Raw genomic sequence first — 23401 nt, forward strand, 5'->3', positions numbered from 1 at the left:
CCCGAATATTTAACACGTACCATTTTTCCATACCACCCACGAAAATCAATTCCTCCTAGAATTATTTAAACTAAATACTTACACCCGCCCTAGAAAGTTCGGAAAAAAACACGATAGAATTATTTATAGTGAAGCGTTTCTTAGTCGTATGTTTACCCGAAATTTTAACAAGTACCATTTTTCCATACCATTCATAAAACTCATTTCCTCCTAGAATTATTTAAACTAAATAGTTACCCCCGCCCTAGAAAGTTCGGAAAACACGATAGCCTTATTTATAGTGAAGTGTTTCTTAGTCGTATGTTTACCCGAATATTTTTCAAGTACCATTTTTCCATACCATCCATAAAACTCAATTCCTCCTAGAATTACTTAAACTAAATAGTTACCCCCGCCCTAGAAAGTTCAGAAAAACACGATAGCCTTATTTATAGTGAAGCGTTTCTTAGTCATATGTTTACCCGAATATTCAGCACGTACCATTTTTCAACACCAGCCACAAAACTCCATTCCTCCTAGAATTATTTGAAGTAAATACTTACCCCCACCCTAGAAAGTTCAGAAAGACACAGTAGCCTTATCTATAGTGAAGCATTTCTTAGTCGTATGTTTACCCGAATATTCAACACGTACCATTTTCCCACACCAGCCACAAAACTCAATTCCTCCTATAATTATTTAAACTAAATACTTACCCCCGCCTCTCAAAGAAAGTTCAGAAAGACACAATAGCCTTATTTATAGTCGTATGTTTACCCGAATATTTAACATGTACCATTTTCCCATATCATCCATAAAACTCAATTCCTCCTAGAAATATGTAAACTAAATAGTTACCCCCTGTCCTAGAAAGTTCAGAAAAACACAATAGCCTTATTTATAGTGAAGTGTTTCTTAGTTGTATGTTTACCCGAATATTCAACACGTACCATTTTTCTACACCAGCCACAAAACTCAATTCTTCCTAGAATTATTTAAACTAAATACTTACCCCTACCTCTCACAGAAAGTTCAGAAAGACACAATAGCCTTATTTATAGTCGAATGTTTACCCGAATATTTAACACGTACCATTTTTCCGTACCACCCACAAAAATCAATTCCTCCTAGAATTATTTAAACTAAATACTTTTCATGTTAAAAAATTATCCAATCACTAATTACCCCTTTTTTGCAAATGTCAATCAACAACATCGATTCTCAATGTAAAAGTTGGAATCAGACACTTTTAGGATATCCAGTGTCCTTACTGAAAAAACTATTGCATTAAAAAAAATTATCATGCGACATGAATTAGTTCATCAATGACAGGTCAGCACTTATAAGCGATCTTTTTGAAATTCTACTAAAAACTTCGATGCTCAATGTAAAAATTGAATCAAACATTTTTAGGATATCGAGTGTGCTTATTAAATAACTACTGCAAAAAAATAATTAAAAATTAAATTAATCATCAGTCTAAATTATTTCATCAGATACGCCAGCACTTATGAACGATCCTTTTGAAATTCTACTAAAAACATCGATGCTCAAGGTAAAAGTTTGAATTAAACACTTTTAGGATATCGAGTGTCCTTACTAAAAAAAACTACTGCATTAAAAAAAATTAAATTGATCATACGACCTAAATTATTTCATCAGATACGCCAGCACTCATAAACAATCCTTTTGAAATTCCTCTAACAACATCGATTCTCAAGGTAAAAGTTTTAATCAAGCACTTTTAGGATATCGAGTGTCCTTACTAAAAAAAACTACTGCATTAAAATCTCAAACCCCGTAAAGCTCTTTTAAAAGATAAAAGAACTACTTATTTAAAAAAAAAATTTAGTTTTAATGGGCACTAAGTAAAGAAAAACCGCACGGAATCAGTTAACAGAGTCTCTCAAACCCCGTAAAGCTCTTTTAAAAGATACAAAAACGACTTATTTAACACAAAAATTTCATTTTTTATGGACACAAAGTAAAGAAAAACCACAGGGAATTAGGCAACAGAGTCCCTCAAACCCCGTAAAGCTCTTTTAAAAGATACAAGAACTACTTATTTAACAAAAAAATTCGTTTTACTTCTTCGTATAGTATAACGTTAAACTATTTTAAATTGACAACACTGTCCAAACATCACTTGTATATTCTACAGTACACAATCATCCCATCTCCCCCAAAACACTTTTCAGCCATTTCTTGTTAAAATTTTTTATTTCAAGTCAATCACACGGGTTTTTCGCTAGCAAGTCGGCTCTGAAGTATTCGCAAATGCTAAACTCTTTTTTTTCCACCTTAATAGGATCAAATTTGCAAATGCTAAACCCTTTTTTGCAAATGTCAATCAAAGAATTCTGAATGTAGCGTCCAATTTTTTAAATAACAAAGAATGACCATACTCTCAAAACATGTTTGACCACATTAGACCTTGCCAAAAAACCAGTTTGGTAATCTGCCTTGGAAAGGTGCCATGGAACATAATCTCCCCAAATAGCACCGAAAAGAACGTAAGCTCCTAGAAATATAACCTAGATCTCTACTATTGACATCAAAATTCCGTTTTTAAAAGTTTCGATTGCTATTGAGCCGTATCGCTTGTTTTTTTTATTGTTTTTTTTTATTACGTGTATGTTATTACGTATATGAGGGGGTTCTCCCTTTAGTCAATACCACGCTCTTAACGTTAAAAGTTAAAAAAAAATTTGATTCACAAACCCCTGAATACCAAAGGCCGTTTAATTAGAATAGAGAGCTCTTTTGAATGCACTAAAAAAAAACACGTATAACGTAAAGAGCGAGGTATTGACTTGGGAGAGAACCCCCTCACATACGTTATAATTTCTGTTCGTTTTAAGTTCTAATATTCCTTCTTACATTTCAGTTGAAAAAAACTTGTTTTTTTTTATTTAATTTCTGATCGTTTTTTAAATAATGCTTGAAAATCCGGCACCCCCTTCATAGATCTGTCCCTTACCCCAAAGAAACATCCTCCACGGCTAGATTCTCCAGAGTAACCCCCTCCTCTAGCCCCCCCCCCTCCAGAAAAAAATCCTTCCTGAAAATATCTGTATACTTCCCAATAACCAATAAATAATGCTGGCAAGTCCGGCGCCCACTTCATGGCAATTTCCCTTCCCCCATGAAAACTTCCTTCATAGACAGATCCTCCAACATAACCCCCGACCTTCCCCACTACCAGAAAAAAACCCTGCTGAAAACTTCTGTATACTTCCCAATAACTAATACTATATGTTAACATTGGGTAAAGTTCATAACTTTTAGCCCTCCCCCTGGGGACTTCGGGGGATTAAGTGATCCTAAAAGACATATTTATCATATTTTCGACCACGCTGAACAAAATGGCTATCTGAAAATTTTGATCGGGTGACTTTGGGAAAAAAATCAACGTGGGAGGGGTCTAGTTGCCCTTCATTTTTTTGTCACTTAAAAAGGGCACTAGAACTTTTAATTTCCGTTCCAATGAGCCATCCCGCTATATTTTAGGACCATTGGGTTTATACGATCACCCCTGGAGAAAAAAAAAATAAAAAACAAAAAAACAAATAAACACGCATCCGTGATCTTTCTTCTGGAAAAAAAAAGCAAAATTCCACATTTTTGTACATAGGAACTTGAAACCTCTACAGTAGGGTTCTCTGATACGCTGAATAGGATGGTGTGATTTTCATTAAGGTTCAATAATTTTTAGGGGGTCTTTCCCCTTTTTTTTGAAAATCAGCCAAATTTTCTCAGGCGCGTAACTTTTGATGGGTAGCACTAAACTTGATGAAATATATATTTGAAATCAGCATTGAAATCTGATTCTTTTGATGTATCTATTGGTATCAAAAACCCGTTTTCTAGAGTTTCGGTTACCATTGAGCCGGGTCGCTCCTTACTTACAGTTCGTTACCACGAACTGTTTGATTAATGAAAAAAACTTTCCACAAAATAAGTTTTTCAAAGAAAAGTAAAAAACTTCATTAAACAAAACAATGAGCAAAATTAAAATCAAATAATCTACCAAGCGTAAAACTACCACAAATCAGCATCGATAAATAAATGAAACCCAAAACGTACAGAAATTACAATAATTAACCGAGTCAAACTCAAAACGAGCAGAAATTAACATAAGTTGGGCGCAAAACCCCTATGCCTTCCCAAGGGCAGAAAAAAATTTGCACTTTACTGTAAAAATATAAATGTTTTTACTTTTATAACTTTAATGAATCAAATAATATTAACATTTTGATTACTAAATATCGTTATATGTATATTAAACTGACAATGCACATTCATTTGTATTTTTACAACCCTTAACCTAAGGTCTGTTAGGGTGGTTGTCATCCTCTAAGACTGAATTTCCAGAACTTTCAACTACGTTAAAAAACATGGCTATCTCAAAATTCACTTTCAACTATTAAAATGGCCCTAGCCCTTTCAGTTTCCAATCAAATGAGCCCTTTTGAAGTTTCTACGACAAAACTTTCAATAAAAATCTTATATGCCCCCAAGGCATAGCTAACAACCCTTGCCCTGAGAGCTGGGGGGAAGGTGTCATCCTCAAAGACCTAATTTCCAGAACTTTCTATTACGTTGAAAAAAATGGCTATCTGAAAATTTTGATTGGATGCGTTTGGGGGAATGGTGGGCGTGAGCGGGGGCTTAGTTACCCTCCGATCACTTTCGACTATTAAAAAGGGCACTAGCCCTCTCAATTTCGAACTGAATAAGCCGCTTATAAAGTTTAACGACAACTCTATCTATAAAAACCTTATATGCCCCCAGGATAGAACTTACAACCTTTGCCCTTGGGGCTCTGGGGGATTTGTCATCGTTAAATACATAATTTCCAGAACTTACAACTACGTTGAACAAAATGGCTATCTCTAAACGTTGATTGATTTTTTTGGGGGAAATGGTGGGCGTAAAAGGGGGGTTAATTGCTCTCCACTCGCTTTCGACTATTAAAAATGGCAATTTCAATTTCCAATCAAATGAACCCTTTATGAAATTTCTATAACACCTTTCTATATAAACTTTATATGCCCCCGGGGTATAACTTACAATCCTTGCACTGAGGGCTCTGAGGGAGTTATCATCCTAAAATACCTAATTTCAAAAACTTTCAACTACGTTGAACAAAATGGATATCTCAAAATTTTGATTTGATTTGTTTGGGAAAATGGTGGGCATGAGAGGGGCATTAGTCGCTCTCCAAACACTTTCAACTATTAAAAAAGGCACTAGGCCTTTCAATTTTTAATTGAATGAGCCCTTTTGAAGTTTCTACGCTTTCGATAAAAACCTTATACGCCCCCAGGGCATAACTTACAACCCTTACCCTGAGGACTGTGGGGGGGGGGGAGGGGTTGTCATCCTTAAAGACCTAATTTCCAAAAATTTCAACTACGTTGAATAAAATGGCTATCTAAAATATTGATTGGATGTGTTTGGAGAAAAGATGGGCGTGAGAGGGGGGTTAGTTGCCCTCAAATCACATTAGACTATTCAAAATGGCAGCAACCCTTTGAATTTCCAATTAAATGTGCCCTTTTTCAAGTTTCTACGACATCTATTTCAGTAAAAAACCTTATATAGCCCTAGGGTATAACTTATAACACTTTCCCTGAAGACTGTGGGAGGAGTGTCCTGCTCAAAGGTATAATTTCCTGAACTTTGAATTGCGTGGAACAAAATGGCTATCTCAAAATCTTTGTTGGATGTGTTTGAGGAAATGGTGGGCGTGGAAGGGGTGTTAGTTGCTTTCCAATCACTTTTGACTATTAAAAAGTGCACTAGCCATTTCAATTTCAAATTGAATGAGCCCTTTTTGAATTTTCTACGACAACGCTTTATATAAAAACCTTATATGCCCCCAGGGCATAACTTACAACCCTTGCCCTGAGGGCTGTTGGGGGGGGGTCATCCTCAAAGACCTAATTTCCAGAACTTAAAACTACGTTGAATAGAATGGCTATTTCAAAGTTTTAATTAGATGTGTTTGGGGAAAAAGTGGGCGTGAGAGGCGGGTTAGTTGCCCTCTAATCACTTTAGACTATTAAAAAGGGCACAAGCCACTCCAATTTCCAATTGAATGAGCCCTTTTCTAAGTTTCTACGACAACTTCTTCGATACGAAGTGCCCTGGTCTAACGGAAAAATTGATAAATAATACATTATGCCAACATCGTTCTTATATGCCCCCAGGGCATAACTTAAAACCATTGCCTTGAGGGTTGTGGAGGAGTGTCCCTCTCTATTTAGTCCCGTTTCTTGTCTCGTTCTCAAGTGTCTAGTTCTAGCTCAAGTAACTGTTCTAGCCAATAATTTATACAACAACTTCCTATATAAACCTTATATGCCCCCAGGGCATAACTTACAACCCTTACACTGAGGGGGCTATCATCCTAAAAGACCTAATTTTTCAGAACTTTCAACTACGTTGAACAAAATTGATGTATCAAAATTTTGATTGGATGTGTTTTGGAAAATGGTGGGCGTGAGAGGGGCGTTAGTCGCTATCCAATCACTTTCAACTATTAAAAAAGACACTAGCCCTTTCAATTTCCAATTGAATGAGCCTTTTTGAAGTTTTTACGACAATGCTTTCAGTAAAAACTTTATATGCCCCAGGGCATAACTTACAACCCTTGCACTGAGGGCTCTGAGGGGAGTATCATCCTAAAAGACCTAATTTCCAGAACATTCAACTTCTTTGAACAAAATAGATATCTCAAAATTTTATTTCGATGCGTTTGGGAAAATGGTGGGCGTGAGAGGGGCGTTAGTCGCTATCCAATCACTTTCAACTATAAAAAAGGCAATAGCCCTTTCAATTTCCAATTGAATGAGCCCTTTTGAAGTTTTTACGACAACGCTTTCAATAAAACTTTATATACCCCCAGGGCATAACTTACAACCCTTGCCCTGAGGGCTGTGGGAGGAGAGGTTGTCATCCTAAAAGACCTAATTTCCAAAACTTTCAACTACGTTGAATAAAATGACTATCTAAAAATTTTGATTGGATGTGTTTGGGGAAAAGGTGGGCGTGAGAGGGGGGCTAGTTGCCCTCAGATCACTTTCGACTATCAAAAAGAGTAACACCCCTTTGAATTTCAAATCTGATTAGCCCTTTTTCAAGTTAATACGACAAAGATTTCAATAAAAATCTTTTATACCCCCAGGACATAACTGGGGGAGTTTCCTCCTCAAAAATATATTTTCTATCTGGAAATCAACTACGCTGAACAAAATGGCTATCTCAAAATTTTTATTGGATGTGTTTGGGGGATTGATAAGCGTGGAGAGGTCTAGTTGCCCTCCAATCACTTTTGACTATTAAAAAGGGCACTAGCCCGTTGAATTTCCAATCGAATGAGCCTTTTTTGAAGTTTCTACGACAACGCCTTCTATAAAAACCTTATATGCCCCCGAGGGCATAACTTAAAACCCTTGCCCTGAGGGTTTTTGGGGAGTGTCCTCCTCAAAAACATATTTTCTATCTGGAAATCAACTATGCTGAACAAAATGGCTATCTCAAAATTTTGATTGGATGTTTTTGGGGGAATGATGGGCGTGGGGGGGGGGAGGATTAGTTTCCCTCCAATCACTTTCGACTATTAAAAAGGGCACTAGCCACTCTGATTTCCAACCGAATGAGCCCTTTTCGAAGTTTTTTACGACAACTCCTTCGATACGAAGTGCCCGGGTATGGAGAAAAAAAAACATTGTGCCCACATCGTTCCTTACTCAGGCAGCGCTAGCGCGCTGCCTGTGATATTAGTAAGATTATTGTCCACTTATTTCACGGGTTTACTTCTTCAAAGCCTAAACCGATTTCCAGTTGCTTCATTCGAATGGTATGGCACTGAGACGCGATAGATAGCAGTGGATCTTAAACCTATATAAAATTTGATATTTTGAAGTTTAGGTTTTTGTTTTCATTTCAACTTTCTACTAAGAGGGATTCAACCGTGACCATCTATCTTAGTGGAGGTGTGTTGGGTAACAGAATACCCATTTGAACATCATGTAAATATCCTTTTCCTATTTTATCCGAACTTTCTTTTTCACTTTTCTATTGTTCTTTAAAATTTCTCGATTTTAAGTTGTTTATCCTTGCAGCTCTACTTTAATTTTCCGTCTGAATATTGCAGTCATCAATTGCATGGCTGGTTGAGGAAACGGTCTGTGTGTATGACACATTATGATATCCCCTTTACATTCCTTGTCGAATAGCCTATAGTTTTTCCATTGTTTGGATTGAGTTGGTTTCCATTGGTAGTATTTTTCACTTGGTCGAGAGGAAGGGATTTTTTCTATTTTGTTTTTAGCCATACATTTTTAAATTGTAAATGTGAGTTTCCTTACATTTTACAAGAATTATTTTTCCTTGACGCAGGGTAGGGAGTCTATCAGAGTTGATCTGATCAGCTTGGGACTTTTGGGTCCCCAGACTTGGTAGTAGTCCATGAGACAGGGAATATCAAAGAATTAAAGTTGTGACCTGTCCTTAAAGTTGTGACCTGTCTAGATTGTTTCGTTTGCCAGGAATGTCAATGTGCCAGTTTTAAGAATAAAAACTATGGCGATTTTGAGGCCGGACCCCGGCACTCCCAGGGCTTTTACAAATTGATTTTCGTTGTAAGCACCAATATCCAAATGAATCACATTAATTTACTACACTTTCCTCGGGAAAACAGAGTGTTTCATGGGGAATACATACAACGTTGAAAGGTTCCATTGACTTGCCACTTTCATTTTGACGCTTTCTTATTGTCGCTGTCGCTTGTAATTCTTGCTGCCACGTATCTTGCGTATATATTAATTCTCATGTTCTTTGTCAAGTATCTTCTAACCAAATATTTCTTTGTTCTTGTCTTTTATTTTACATTCGTTCTGTTCCTCATTGTCGCATATGTTGTAACAGCAGATTTCTTTGCTTTTCCTTTTTATTTATGACTTGTTTTAATCCTTGCCCGCCGCTTATCTCCTAACAGGATATTTCTTTGTTCTTTATTTTTGTTTTTGATTCGTTGTAATTGTCATTGACGCAAGTATATAAACTGTATATTTCTTTGTTCTTCATTTTCGTTTATCTTTATTCTAGAAATTCTTCAGTATCCTTTTTCCTTAGCTGCTCGGATTAGTCTTTTCACATTTGATGGTCTAGGCTGTTTAATTTGTCTTCAAGGCATTATGAAACTGCTTAAAACACCTTTAGTAAATAGAATCATCACACTTAGAATCTTATATGCAGCTAAGTTCCTTTTGTAATGTTAAATGCGTCATAGATATAAAAACGACAAGATCACTCCGCGGGTAGGGGGAAATTATTTAATTTATTCTTTTGAAATTTACTCATAAATTTGATCTATGTAGATCGTTTTTGCAGGTCAAAAAATCCCAAGATGTCAATTTTCCAAATTATTTTTGGCACGCTCTGATTCTTACTGTTGCTTGTAATTCTCGCTATCACTTATCTTCTAACCACATATTTCTGTTTTCTTGCTGTGGCACATCTTTTAACCGAATCTTTCGTTTTTCTTCACATTCGTTTTTGTTGTGTTCTGCTCCTCGTTATCGCATGTCTTGTAACCGCATATTTCTTTGTTGTTCACTTTTATTTTTAACGTCATTCACCTGAATTTTTTTTTTTCTGAAAGTAAGGCTCCTAGCCCATTCTCTCAAACTTCTGAACTATATAGACCATTTTTAGATTAGAAAATCCCACGATGCAAGTTTTCCAAAAAAAAAATTATGGAACCGCTTTTGAAAAAAGTACATACATACATAGGCTTTATACACAATTATGGTTTGTTTAAAGAGATCAGTTATAAATATTTTCTAGCCGTAATCAATTTCTTACCTATAAATAGGGCTGTTACCAACGTTATTATCGTCTGCTTTGTACCATAGGACAAGAAGCAGTGAATCGTTTTTATCTTCCGGCTGTACAGGACATGGCAGAGTGGCACTACCTCTAATGACAGCTTCAATATGAGCTATAAAAGAAAAAAAAAAACTATGAAAAAAAATTTGTACCAATAGATGTAACAGTAAACAACTTTGAATGCACTTTGTGCGTACTTTGCAAACTTGTCATCTTTATTTTCCCTTGAAAAATACGATTATATATATATATATATATATATATATATATATATATATATATATATATATATATATATATATATATATATATATATATATATATATATATATATATATATATATATATATATATATATATATATATATATATATATATATATATATATATATATATATATATATATATATATATATTATCACAAAAATTAAGAAGAGAATTAAAAAAACATAATATAAATACAACATTTAAATCAGGACAAAATATAAGATCGTAGTTAAATAAAGGGAAAGACAAGGTACCGAGAAATTTGCAAAAGGGAGTATACAAAATTCCATGCTCTTCTGGTAAATTTTATGTGGGAAGAACGCAACAGATTTTAGAAAATAGGCTACAGCTACATAAGAATGCAATAGATTGCGCTCTAAAACAAAACAAAACACCAGAAACGTTTGAGTCAGCTGTTGCAGAACATATTTATAATTTTCCTCATCACAGTATTTTATTTGATCAAACAAAAATAGTAGATACGTCTGTAGGACTTTTACAAAGATTCAGGGAAATTAAAGAAATAAAAAAAGATAATATATTGGGGTATTAGTATCAATAGAGATGAAGGGGATTTTAGTATCAATTCGATTTATAATAGTTTAATTAAAAAGCAGGTAAAATTTTCAACCAGTACTATTTTTGATAATAGTTCGGATACGAATGATGACCTTGCGGACAAAGGTCAGACTGGGTTAAATGTTGGGTTAAGACTGGGTTAGATATATATATATATATATAGGAGGCAGTGGTGCTCGTCCAGAGATAGTTCCCATGCAATTTGGCGCATGATGAGCGACCCTCCACGTGCCTCTAGATATCCGGCTAGCCACCGGGGAACCAAGTGCACCTAGGGACGGTTGGGTTGGCAGCCCTCCTCCCGAAACCCTTATTGCTACGAATGGAATCAGACTTAATTCAGCCTCGGATATGTCTTCTCAAATCCCGCCTCGAGCCCGGACCGCCCATGGACGATCCCCTCTGAACATCGTTGACCAAGGTGGCACCAATATGGCCACCTGGAACGTCCTGACGCTGAACCAACCTGGTTCGAAGCTTCTTTTAGCAAAAGAACTAAAAAAAAAATATAAAGTCACAATAGCTGGAGTCACCGAAACACACCTCCCTGGACATGGTGAAGAGGACATAGGTGAAGGACGCTCATTGCTGTGGTCTGGCGGTAGCCAAAGAAGAGGAGGCCTTAGCCAAGTACTGAACAGTGCTGCACGTAGGGCCCTCCTGTCATTCCCACCAGTATCGCCTAGACTCCTGACCGTAAGACTGAATGGGAAGCAAGGAAAAATAACTTTCATTACGTGGTATGCCCCCACAAACGACACTGATGAAGAAGACAAAGACGATTTCTATAACCTGCTTAGTTCTGAACTATCTTCTGTACCTCCCCACGACTACCTCCTCCTACTAGGAGACTTGAATGTAAGTGTTTCAAACGACTCAGGCCTGTGGGATCTCCCTGTTAGACCTGTTACAGTGGATAGCCTAAACAATAATGGAGAGAGGCTGCTGAATTGTTGTCTGGCCCACAATCTAACGATTGCGAACACATGGTTCCAGAGACCAAATATAGCCAAGTACACCTGGTATAGCAATAATGGATCAACAAAGAAGATGCTCGACTACATCATCGTACGTCGACGATGGCTGTCGTCTGTCCAGAATTGCCGCATCTACCGTGGCGCTGAGCTCGGGAACACCGACCACCGGCTGGTAGCAGCCAAAATTAAGCTCTGCCTCAAAGCTATGAAGAACAGCCAGTCTTCTCGGAAAATTGATGCCAGTCGCATCCAATAGGACCCCGCTCTGGCTGAGCGGTACCATGTGGAGATATCCAACAGATTTGAGGTCCTCGGCCAATGCGATGATATTGAAGTTGCATGGAAGTCCTTCAAAGAGAACACTCTTGCGGCAGCAACTGATGCTGTTGGAATGAGGCAACGGAAGAAAAACGACTGGATCAGTAATCACTCCCTTGCCATCATAGAGCTCAGGCGAGAAGCACGTCTTGGCGGGGACATGGCTACATACAGACTGCTAAACAAAGAGCGCAATTCCATGCTGCATAAAGACCGCAAGGCTTTTATTGACAGCAAGGCATCCGAACTGCAAGAGGCCACCAAGAAAAAGGACAGTGGAGCCACCTACAAGATTCTTCGTGCGCTGTCAGGTCAGCACACTCAAACTACGTCATACCTTCGAAGCGCTAGCGCTGAGAATATCTACGACCAATCACAATGCCTCCGCCAGTGGGAGGACCACTTTGAGAAACTGCTCAACTCAGATCCACCAGACCAGACGGACCACGAGCTAGTGGCTGCTGCGGCTACTACCATACCTGCTCCTGATGGTCCTGAATTTACAGCTGAGAAGATAAAAGCTGCCACCCGCAAGCTAAAGAATAACAAAGTGCCAGGAATATGTGGCCTAACATCGGAATTTCTTAAAAATGGGGGTCCAGCGATGATCCTCTGGCTACAAATGCTGTTTAACCTTGTGTGGCACTCTGAAAAAATCCCCTCAGACTGGAAGAAGGGCCTACTTGTACCAATCTACAAGAGAAAGGGGAGCAAAGCAGAATGTAGCAATTATCGTGGCATAACTTTACTCTCAGTTCCTGGAAAGTTCTTCGCTTTGCTGCTTCTCAAACGGGCAACAAGCTATCTCCATGCCCTCCGTCGCCTCCAGAAAGCTGGCTTCATGCCAGGCAGGTCCACCACCGAGCAAATCCATACGATTAGACAGCTAGTAGAGAAAACTCTTGAATATAAGAGGAAGGCGTACATTGCCTTTGTCGATTTTCGATCTGCCTTCAACACTGCCGATAGGCAGTCACTATGGTTAATCCTTCAGTCTGCTGTCGTACCAACGAAAATCGTCGGTCTTCTCAAAGAGCTGTAAAATAACACCGAAAGCCCGGTGATCGTAAATGGACGGCCTTCCGGATATTTCAAAATTAGAAACGGTGTCCGGCAAGGATGTGCCGCTGTACCTGAGCTCTTTAATTGTGTAATAGACCACATCCTGAATAAAACACAGCAGATGCAGCCGTTTGGCATAGGCTTTGCTGGAAGAGTTCTTTCAGACGTTGACTTTGCCGACGATGTGGCGCTAATATGCAAAACATTAGTGACCTCAAAACTACACTGGAAACACTGGCCTCTGCCACTGAGAAACTCGGTCTGAAAATAAATTGGTCGAAGACCAAGATAATGCCCGTTGAGAAAACGCCGTCCAACCCCCTGTCATCTGTGGAAATTTGTGGTCAAACTGTAGAGGTAGTAAAGCAGTTTACCTACCTTGGTTCAATTGTCTGCTCAAACGGAAGCCTAGATGCCGAAATATCAGCAAGAGTGGCAAAGGCAAACTCTGTCTTTGGTTGCCTTCTAAAAACAGTCTTGAGTTAAATCTCAGACCGACTTTCTCGTAATTGGACTGCAGACATGAGAATATTTCAAAAAGACTGTTAAGCGTCCGGCTGAGATTCAGCGTGTCATCAGCATAGCATACTACGGAAATGTCAATGGAACTGAGAATGCATGATGAAGGACAGCTGTCTTGAGGCTCAATAATGTAGTTGTTGAATAAATTGGGGGATAAAACTGCCCCCTGACGGGCACCTTTACGGACTGGCATCAAGCTGACCGTGGGGCTGGTGGAAGGCCTTTATTGGGAGGGAGCTTGAGTCGCACGCGAAGGCGAGAAAAAAGATCACGGAAAGCCTGAATGATATTTGAGTTCACTCCTCTTTTAGCTGAGTTTAGCAACATAAGCACATAAATCAATGAATCAAACACTCTCTGCAGGTCTAAGGCACCGGTCGCTAGGCTTTCTCCTGATTCGTGTGCATCCAGGAGAGCATATGCAACGACACGGAGCACTTCAGCACAACCAATACCGCGTTGGAAACCGAATTGTCTTGGTGGACTGCAACACAGTTTCTCAAACTCATCTACGAATAAAAGTTCAAATAACTTGAAAGAGAAGTAGCAATCGTGATTGGACGGAAAGAGGAGCATTGCATGGTCATTTTTCCTTTTTTAGGAACTGGCATAAGATCTCCAATTGAGAAAGTGGTTGGGACAATACCCTGAATAAAAATAATCTGTATCAGGAGAGTTACGTGACTAATGAGAGCAGGCCTACCACTTTTTAGATGGGGTGCGCTGATCTCATCACTCCCAAAAGATTGTTTAGGTTTTAGGCGACAGATGGCCTTGCATACAGCACCCTCTTACCCTAGACCTTAGATCCGCCTGTGCCTCCAGAGGCACCCAGGGCAACAAGAAGGAGCCGCCAATCTTCCCGCCGGTTTGTTGCTGCAAGTATGTCCTCGCACTGAGGTTGGATTGATGTGTGCAGGTTACGGAGATCTGTCTGGTACGTTCGCCACAGGGTGTTTCTGGGTCTGCCCCTATGGCGTGGACCCGATGGCTGCCAATGAAATGCTGCATTTGGTAGTCAGAAATTGTCCATACGTAGGTCATGGCCAAGGTACATCCATCGGTAGACTCTCATAATATGTGTCACAAGAGACTGGCCAATCTTGTCAAGGATGAATTGGTTTGTTATTCTCTGCTGCCAACGGATGGTGAGAATTCTTCTGAAACATGTGTTTTCGAAAGCAAGTATTCTTAGCTCTTGCTCCTGGTTCAGGTGCCAGGTTTCGGCAGCGTAAAGCAGCACTGGCATAACATTGCTATTGAAGAGTCGTAACTTTAGCCGTATAGAGAAGTTTTGGGACCGCCACACTTTCCGTAATCTATTGAAGGCCCCATTAGCTTGGCCGATTCTTGTGAGCACTTCTTTTCTGGTCAATCCGGTACTTTCTATTATGCTTCCCAAGTATTTGAAATGGACAACTTTCTCTATGTGTTGGTCTCCGCAAGTGATGCTCAGGGGTGAATCTGTGGTAGCCATGCATTTTGTTTTCTCATTATTTATTTTTAGGCCGACATGGCCGCCTCTCTCCCTCACTTTGTCAAGGAGTTCTTGGAGTCTTTCCTTGCATGATTCTAGCACGACGATATCGTCAGCGAAGTCTACATCACTCAGGCTTGTTTCTGGATTCAGCTGGATTCCGTCTGTGCTTGTACTTCGCAGTATGTAATCAATGAAAATTACGACAAGTAGCGGTGACAAGACGCAACCTTGCTTAACTCCTGACATAATGCGGAAGAAACGGGTTTGGCCATCTGGTGTCTTTACACAACACTCGCTATCTTCATAAAACGCAACAATCAGTGAAACTATCTATTCAGGGATTCTGTAATGCAGTAGGATCTTCCACAGACTTTGGCGGTCTACTGAGTCAAATGCCTTCTCAAAATCAATGAATATCATATAGATTTTGGAGCACCATTCTCTGCTTTCTTCCGTCATTAGCCGTAGGGTGAATATCAAGTCTGCACATGAACGGTTTGGTCTGAATCCATGTTGCTCGTCGCGAAGGTGTTTGTCGAGCTGCGAGCTGATTCTCTGCAGTAAAATGTGTGTCAGCAATTTGCTAGGTATGGAAATCATGCAGATTCCTCGCCATTTGCCTGGGAGGGACGCATCGCCTTTCTTAAAGATCCTCACAAGGGTGCTGCGTTTCCAATCCCAAGGTATTTTGGTGGTCGTCCAGATTTCTGCGATAAACGCTGTCCTGAACTTGACGCAGGTCATAAGAGTCGCTTTGATCATTTCTGCGGATATCCTGTCTTCGCCAGGCGACTTCCCATTTTTCAGCTTCTTTTCTGCTGCTATAATTTCAGTGAATGACGGCGGATTCGCGCTGATATCTAAGGAAAACAGTGTTGTTGCTGGGATCTCTGGGGGATCCTCTGGTGGAGTTCTATTGAACAGCTTCTCGAAGTGGCTGACCCAAACTTCGTTTACGTCAGACTGCTGTGTTATCAGGATGCCCGAGGGGTCTGCTACTGGTCCATGTTTAACAGAGGATTTCTTCCCAATAATCTCCTTAGTTATTTTATAGACAGTTCTTGAATCACCTCTCTCCGCCGCCTCTTCTGCCTGTGCTGCTTTTCGCTCCAGCAGGTTTCTCTAGTCTTTTCTGACACTCTTTTTTACCTCTTTATCCGCAGCTCGGTATTCATTGCTTCGGAGGATCTGTTGGTCGGGGGTTTGTCTTTGGATAAGGGATGATTTTACTTTTTTCCTTTTCTGAATGATTTCCCATATTTGGTCAGATAGCCACTGGACTTTTAGACTCTTGCGGTACCCAATGGTGGCTTTCGCGGCATTGTGAAAGCACAACTTTATGCTTTCCCAGTATTGATTGCTATGAGCATCATATAGTAAAGACAAGGCTTCAAATCTATTCCGTATCTCTAGTTTACAGGCTTGTTTTAATTCCCTCAACCTCAGTTTATCCGAGTTAAATACTGGCTTTAAGGGAGCCTTATTTGCGTTTCTATTTCTTTTCAATTTGAGGCAGGTTTTTGCTGCCATCAGATTATGATCTGAGCCAACGTCAGCTCCTCTATATCCCCTTATATCAAGTAGGCTTGATCTTCACTTCCTGCTCCGAAGACAATGGTCAATCCGATTTCGGGTATGGCCATCGGGAGATAGCTAAGAATATTTGGGTACATCTTGATGGGAAAATAGGGTACCTCCGGTTAGTTAGTCGTTAAAGAGTAACAAGTTGATAAGTAGTTCTTCGTTTTCGTTTCGCTAACCCAGGTTATGCTCGCTGAGAACCTCAGAGGAAAAGGATTGGTCGTTCCCTACTTTCGCGTTAAAGTCTCCTAGAAAACATGGCATGTCATGCCGTGGTATGTTGTTTGCCATGGAGTTGAAAGCTCTGTAAAATTAGCCTTTTGATTTGTCGCTGGCGTCATTAGCGGGTGCGTAGCATATTACTACTGACAGTTTCGCAAGCACGCCGATGAAGTGGGCTTTTCGGATTCTGGGTGAGACCAGTGTCTACTGTAGTAAAGTTTGGGGAGTCTGTTTTGTCATCATTAGTGCTACTCCATATTCACACTTTTGCTGCGAACCTCTGTGTACAATGGTCACATCTCCATCCAGTTTATTTGATCCAGATCCTAGCCATCGAACTTCTGACAGAGCTAGAAGGTCAAGATGGTAATTTTCCAGTGCTCTTAGCACTTGTTCAGTCTTGGAGTCTTGAGACATTGTGCAGACGCTCCAGAAACCAAATTTGAGTTATTGCTTCGCATTCACAAATCTTGTCCGCGGGTATGCAGAGGTCGTCATCAAAAGGGGGTCCGAAAATCTGAGGCTCAAACTTGATGTTTCGGTTTAAGTTAGGATTTCCCCCGAGGGCAGGCCCTTGAGGTCCCGGGTGTGGGTCGCAAGCCCACAGCCCAACCCTCGCTCTTTATCCTGGCTTGGGACAGGCTGCATACGCAGGCGAGGTTTAAGGTTTGTTACAACATAATCACCCTGAGGACAACTATCTAAGAAGTCGTCCAGCTCAGCTTCATATCTTTCATTGAGGGCTGGGTCAGGAGGCAAAAATTCTGACCCATAGTAAGTGTTCCATTCAGAATCAGGGATAGCAGATGCGGACAAAGACTCATCGCCTTTAGAGGACAGAAAACGCCAAAGGAAAGAAGGATTAATTTTGGCCCTTGTAGATTCGATATCAATCATCTTTTTCCTGGTAGCTTTTAACTCCTTCGTGAATTTTCTTTTTGTGAGCAGGCGGATTGAATTGACTACCCCCGAACAGGATTGTCCACAAGAAATCCAAATTTGAAGCCAAAATTTAGACTTAGAATGGGTATCCACTAAATCTGGATATCCACACCAGCCAGGAAGGGTAGGATGACGGGGTCTACTCAGAGGGACGGTTACCTTTTCAGCACTGCGAAGTGGATGGCCAATTTATGCGCAATAAATATCGACTGCTAGTTGTGTTTCCTCCTTTGAAAGAGCATTTAATCTAGAGAGAAGATGGAAAGGGACAGGGATCTTACTAAGGACTCTGGCGGCTTCTTCTTGAAATAAAACAGGGTTAATTTTACGCCAATCACGGCGAGACCTAGGAGGTGTTTTCGAAGTTGTTTGCGTTTGTGTATCTGAGCTGTGGCAAGGAATCTCAGCTGAGAACTGTATTAATAAGTGATCAAATAGCTGAAAATCAAGCACAACCTTGACAGGCAAAATCCTGAGATTTGCGGACGCAACGACGTGATCGACATCAGATGCAGACATTGAGGCGTGTACGTGTGTAAAATTTAAATCTTTGCACTTGAGATCAAACTGGTCTTCAAAAATACTAAGCAACACCGTAGAACGTAAAGATCTAGATAAGGGCGGTTCATTCAAATCGCAATTGAAGTCACCAATTAATATGCATTGAAGGCTTAAGGATCTAATACGGTTAATACACTTTATAACTAGAATAAGAAAAAGCACGCTCCGAAAGCTCATCATGGTAATTTGTTGGCAAATATACATTAATAAAAACACAACCCTCAACACGAATCGCTAGAAAATTATCATTGACTTCAAATACACTAGATCTTACAGTCGAACGAACGAAAGTGGCAATACCACAGGAGGGTCGCCCTTTTCCACTTAGCTGCTTCGCTGAAACTGAATAAACCGATACTGAACTATTAAAACTAAGAATACTTTTACTGCGGCTTGTGACGAAATGTTCTTGTAAACAGACAACTTAATTCCACTCAAATACAACATCTAAGATCAGAATTTTATTCGCGAACGAGCCATTAATGCTCCGCGATAAACATTTAACTGCAAAAGCTTCAGATGTCATTTCTTTTGTGGATTACTGTTTGAGGGACATTTTACACTGTAACACGTGTGACTGCCGATTTTGCATTCAACGCAGAATGTCGGCTGTCTGCATGGCTCATCTCGCGTAGAACGATGTTCATATGAGGCACATCTAGAGCATAAAGGTTCAGCTGTACACTGGGAAGCGAGGTGACCGATTTTGTGACAGTTATAGTATCGTCTTGGCAAGAACTTAAACGGATCAGCAGGGAGACGCTCGTAGCCGATAATCATCGAAACACTCAGAAATTGTTGGAGCTCACTGATAGTGTCAAAATACACTTTGAAAGAACGGGATTGTCCGCATTGTTCAGTCTTCGTACTATTAGGGATTAGATTTTTTAGTCCTTCACAGTTTATATTCTCAGCGACATTTCGTAGCAGAGCTATGTGCAGGGGTTCTCGAACAACAATTTTGAGATCGGGCTTGGAAGATTTCACTTTCTCAGCGATTTTTGTTGCTGCAGCTTTTGACCTGACCACAAGATTCCATTCGTTTGCAGATTTGCGAAGTTCGCTAATGTCATTTGTATTTTCACAGAAACTGTCTATGAAAGCTTTCCGGTCATTTGGGCCATTGAGTTCATTGGGGGGATTTTTCAAGACAAAAGAATAGGAAGGATCTTTTGGCTTGGACGTTTCAGGTTCACTACGACTGCTTGTGAAAATACTGACAGCTGGAGCGGACTGGGTAGCTAAAAAACTATCAAGTTTCCGAGCTAGTTAATTTACTTTGGCAGTAACTGTTGCATTCACCGCATTTCCGATGACCGGAACCGAGCAGGGGTTAAAGATGACAAATTTTGGCATGCTGACATTATTTTTCGCAGCTGCTACTAGAAATTCGCACATTTCAATGATATTGTTTTCATCTTTAGAGTAGGTCACAAGACGATTCGTAATATTTAACAAAGTATGAAGGATTCGCTTTGCCTTTATAACATCTTCATGTGCATCGTAGGTCCAAGCGTAGTCAAATCTCAAAGTAAAGTCGAAAAAACAAAGACTTACCCGCAAGGGGGGCTTTTTTAAGTCCCCCCCCTCCCACTTTCCAATAAACGCCTTCTAGTTATCCAAATGAAATAATCAAATCCCAATGAAATAGTACAAATAGTTCAATCAAACAGCCTGACAGTCAATATAACCAAAAACCGATTTTTTTCAACAGATAATCCTCTCAGAAAGTAAAGGTGTTAACCTCATGAATGCTTGACCTTGACTCTAAATATATATATATATATATATATATATATATATATATATATATATATATATATATATATATATATATATATATATATATATATATATATATATATATATATATATATATATATATATATATATATATATATATATATATATATATATATATATATATATATATATATATATATATATATATATATATATATATATATATATATATATATATATATATATATATATATATATATATATATATATATATATATATATATATATATATATATATATATATATATATATATATATATATATATATATACACACACACACACACACACACACACACACACACACACACACACACACACACACACACACACACACACACACACACACACACACACACACACACACACACATATATATATATATATATATATATATATATATATATATATATATATATATATTGTATTGATAATGAATAAGATCTTATCCTATCTATGTATATTGGAATCAGTAGTAAATCCAAAACTTTTGATGTATTAGTTGCTATCAAATACAATTTTTTTTGAATTTCGGTTACTATTTGGCTGAATTGCCCCACAATATATATATATATATATATATATATATATATATATATATATATATATATATATATATATATATATATATATATATATATATATATATATATATATATATATATATATATATATATATATATATATATATATATATATATATATATATATATATATATATATATATATATATATATATATATATATATATATATATATATATATATATATATATATATATATATATATATATATATATATATATATATATATATATATATATATATATATATATATATATATATATATATATATATATATATATTGTATTGATAATGAATAAAATCTTATCCTATTTATGTATTTGGAATCAGTAGTAAATCCAAAACTTTTGATGTATTAGTTGCTATCAAATACAATTTTTTTGAATTTCGGTTACTATTAGGCTGAATTGCCCCTTACTTACAGTTCGTGACCATTATCTGTTCAAAAAAGAAGCCCAGAGTTGGAGATAAATGTGGATGAACAATGATTCAGGATGGACAACTATAGTACAAATATTTCGCTTTTGATATATTAGCTAGAATTTTTACAGAAAAATTACGAGCGGAAAGCGACTAATGAAACAGTTTTAGGTTGACCAACCCTTTCATGTGAAGCCACTATGGATGCGCTTAGCGTCTTTTCAATCGGTTCAATATCCGTTTCAACTTACCCTGACAGTTTCAATTTAATACCCGGGAGGCATGTTTATTGGACTTTTGAATTATTTTAAACAAAATAGCTATGTAAAAATTACAATCAAATATATTTGGGAGTACGGGGGTTGGTTAGAAAAGAACGGCTTGGGACAGGGGCTGGTAGCCTTGCGATAACTTTTAACTCTTAAAAAGAGTACAATAACTACAGATTTCAAATCGAATGAGTCGCTTGCGAAGTTTGTAAGATTATCCCATCCATATAAAGTAGTTTTGGAAAAAATAATAATAATATTAATAATAATAATAATAAATCTACTACACACAACAACAGATTGTCGGCTCTGATTACCACTCTATGAGAATGTATGTGCATAAGTGCCTCTAATTGATAAGGTACGTTCACAGCTCCCTGTTTTCGCAAGAATCTTATGGTTTTTCCAAGAGATTTTTACACTTTCAATATAACGCCTAATATTATGTTTGTGTCAATGGTGTGACCCTTGCTTTCCAACTTTTGCCTGTACCGAGACAAGGTCGTACATACTGGCGTGCCAGGAACAACAATTCGCCTTTCAACCGTTTTGAACAGTTTAATTTTAGCTCAAATGTTTTGAAAGGCATGGGTAGCGCATTTTCGTGGACAGCGTAATAGCGCTGTCCAAGTAAAGAGCAATGAAGGCATAATGTGTTATTCATTTAATTTTTTTTTTATCGTTGTTTTAACCAATGCAGTGTAAACGGAGTTGTCGTAAAAACTTTGAAAAGGGCTCATTCAACCGTAAATTGAAAGTTCTAGTGTCTTTTTCAATAGTCGAAAGTGATTGTAACTCCAGACACCTTTCATTTCAACAAACATGTCCATTAAGAATTTTGGGATAGTCATTTTTTTCAGCGTTGTTGAAAGGTCTAGTAATTTTGTCTTTGAGGATGACAACCCCACACAACCCTAAGAGTAAGGGTTTTAGTTATGCCCTGGGGGGGGGTGTTTATAAGGTTTTCATCGATAGAGCAGTCGTAAAACTTGGGAGGGGTCTCATTGGATTAGAAATCAGAAGTACTAGTGCCCTTTTTAGGAGTCAAAGTGACCGGAGGGCAATAATCCCCCCACGTCCTATTTTCCCAAATGCACCCGATAGAAAATTATAGATAGCCATTTTTGTTAAAGAAAGATAGTCCAGAGGTCACATAAAAAGGCCTTAAGAGTTAACATACAAGCCCCCCCCCCCCCAGAGCCTGTGAGCAAGGGTTGTAAGTTATGCCCAAGGTTTATATAAGGTTTTTATGGAGCGGTTAGTCGTGTAAACTTTAGAAGAGGCACATTTGCTTGGAAATGTAAAGTCTTAGCTTCTCTTTAAGAGTCAAAGTGGTATAAGGCCACCCTCCTAACACCCTTTTTAACTAAAACGCATCCGATCGAAATTTTGAGATAGCCACTTTGTTCCCAATAGTCAAAAGAACATATAGCAATGTCTTCAGGGCATATGGAACGGGAGATCATATGAACTTCGGATGGGGCTCATTTGGTTGGACATCGGAAGTTCTAGTCCCCTTTCTACGAGTCAAAAGTGAGTGGAGGCGGACTAGCCCCCCTCTAAGGCCCATCATTCCCCCAATAACATCCGATAAATATTTTAAGACAGCTCTTTCGTTCATCATTGTTGAAAGATCCAACAATTATTCTTTTGGGGATGTCAACCTCCCCTCAGTCCTCAGGGCAGGGACTAAATTTAGACAATTCGTTGACTGTTCACACATAGTAGGCCTATTTATTATTGAGAAAGATTTGCATATTTGAAATTTACTTTACAAAAAGACGAAGGAAATTCAGGTGAGCCTTTCGATGAATGTTGATTGGCGTATTGAACTAAATCAAAACACGTCATGCGTGTACGAATTGTCAAAAGGGCTAAGCTCAGGAATGGCTGAGTATATTAAGTTGGAACTTTCAGGATAAGATAAAAGAGATGA

General features: G+C 38.4%; 1 protein-coding gene across 1 annotated transcript in view; it reads right to left on the minus strand.

Moving 5' to 3' along the window:
- LOC148949806 (B-cell receptor CD22-like) overlaps positions 1 to 23401 on the minus strand; it is a 392914-nt gene that overhangs the window by 353008 nt on the left and 16505 nt on the right. Inside the window, exon 2 of the mRNA XM_089093108.1 lies at positions 9856 to 9991. Coding sequence (XP_088949234.1) covers positions 9856 to 9991 — 136 coding nt within the window. The remainder of the gene's footprint in view (positions 1 to 9855; positions 9992 to 23401) is intronic.

Source organism: Artemia sp. Qi Xiang Cuo, chromosome 8 (assembly GCF_049724085.1).
Source record: "Artemia sp. Qi Xiang Cuo chromosome 8, ASM4972408v1, whole genome shotgun sequence".
Lineage (NCBI taxonomy): Eukaryota > Metazoa > Arthropoda > Branchiopoda > Anostraca > Artemiidae > Artemia > Artemia sp. Qi Xiang Cuo.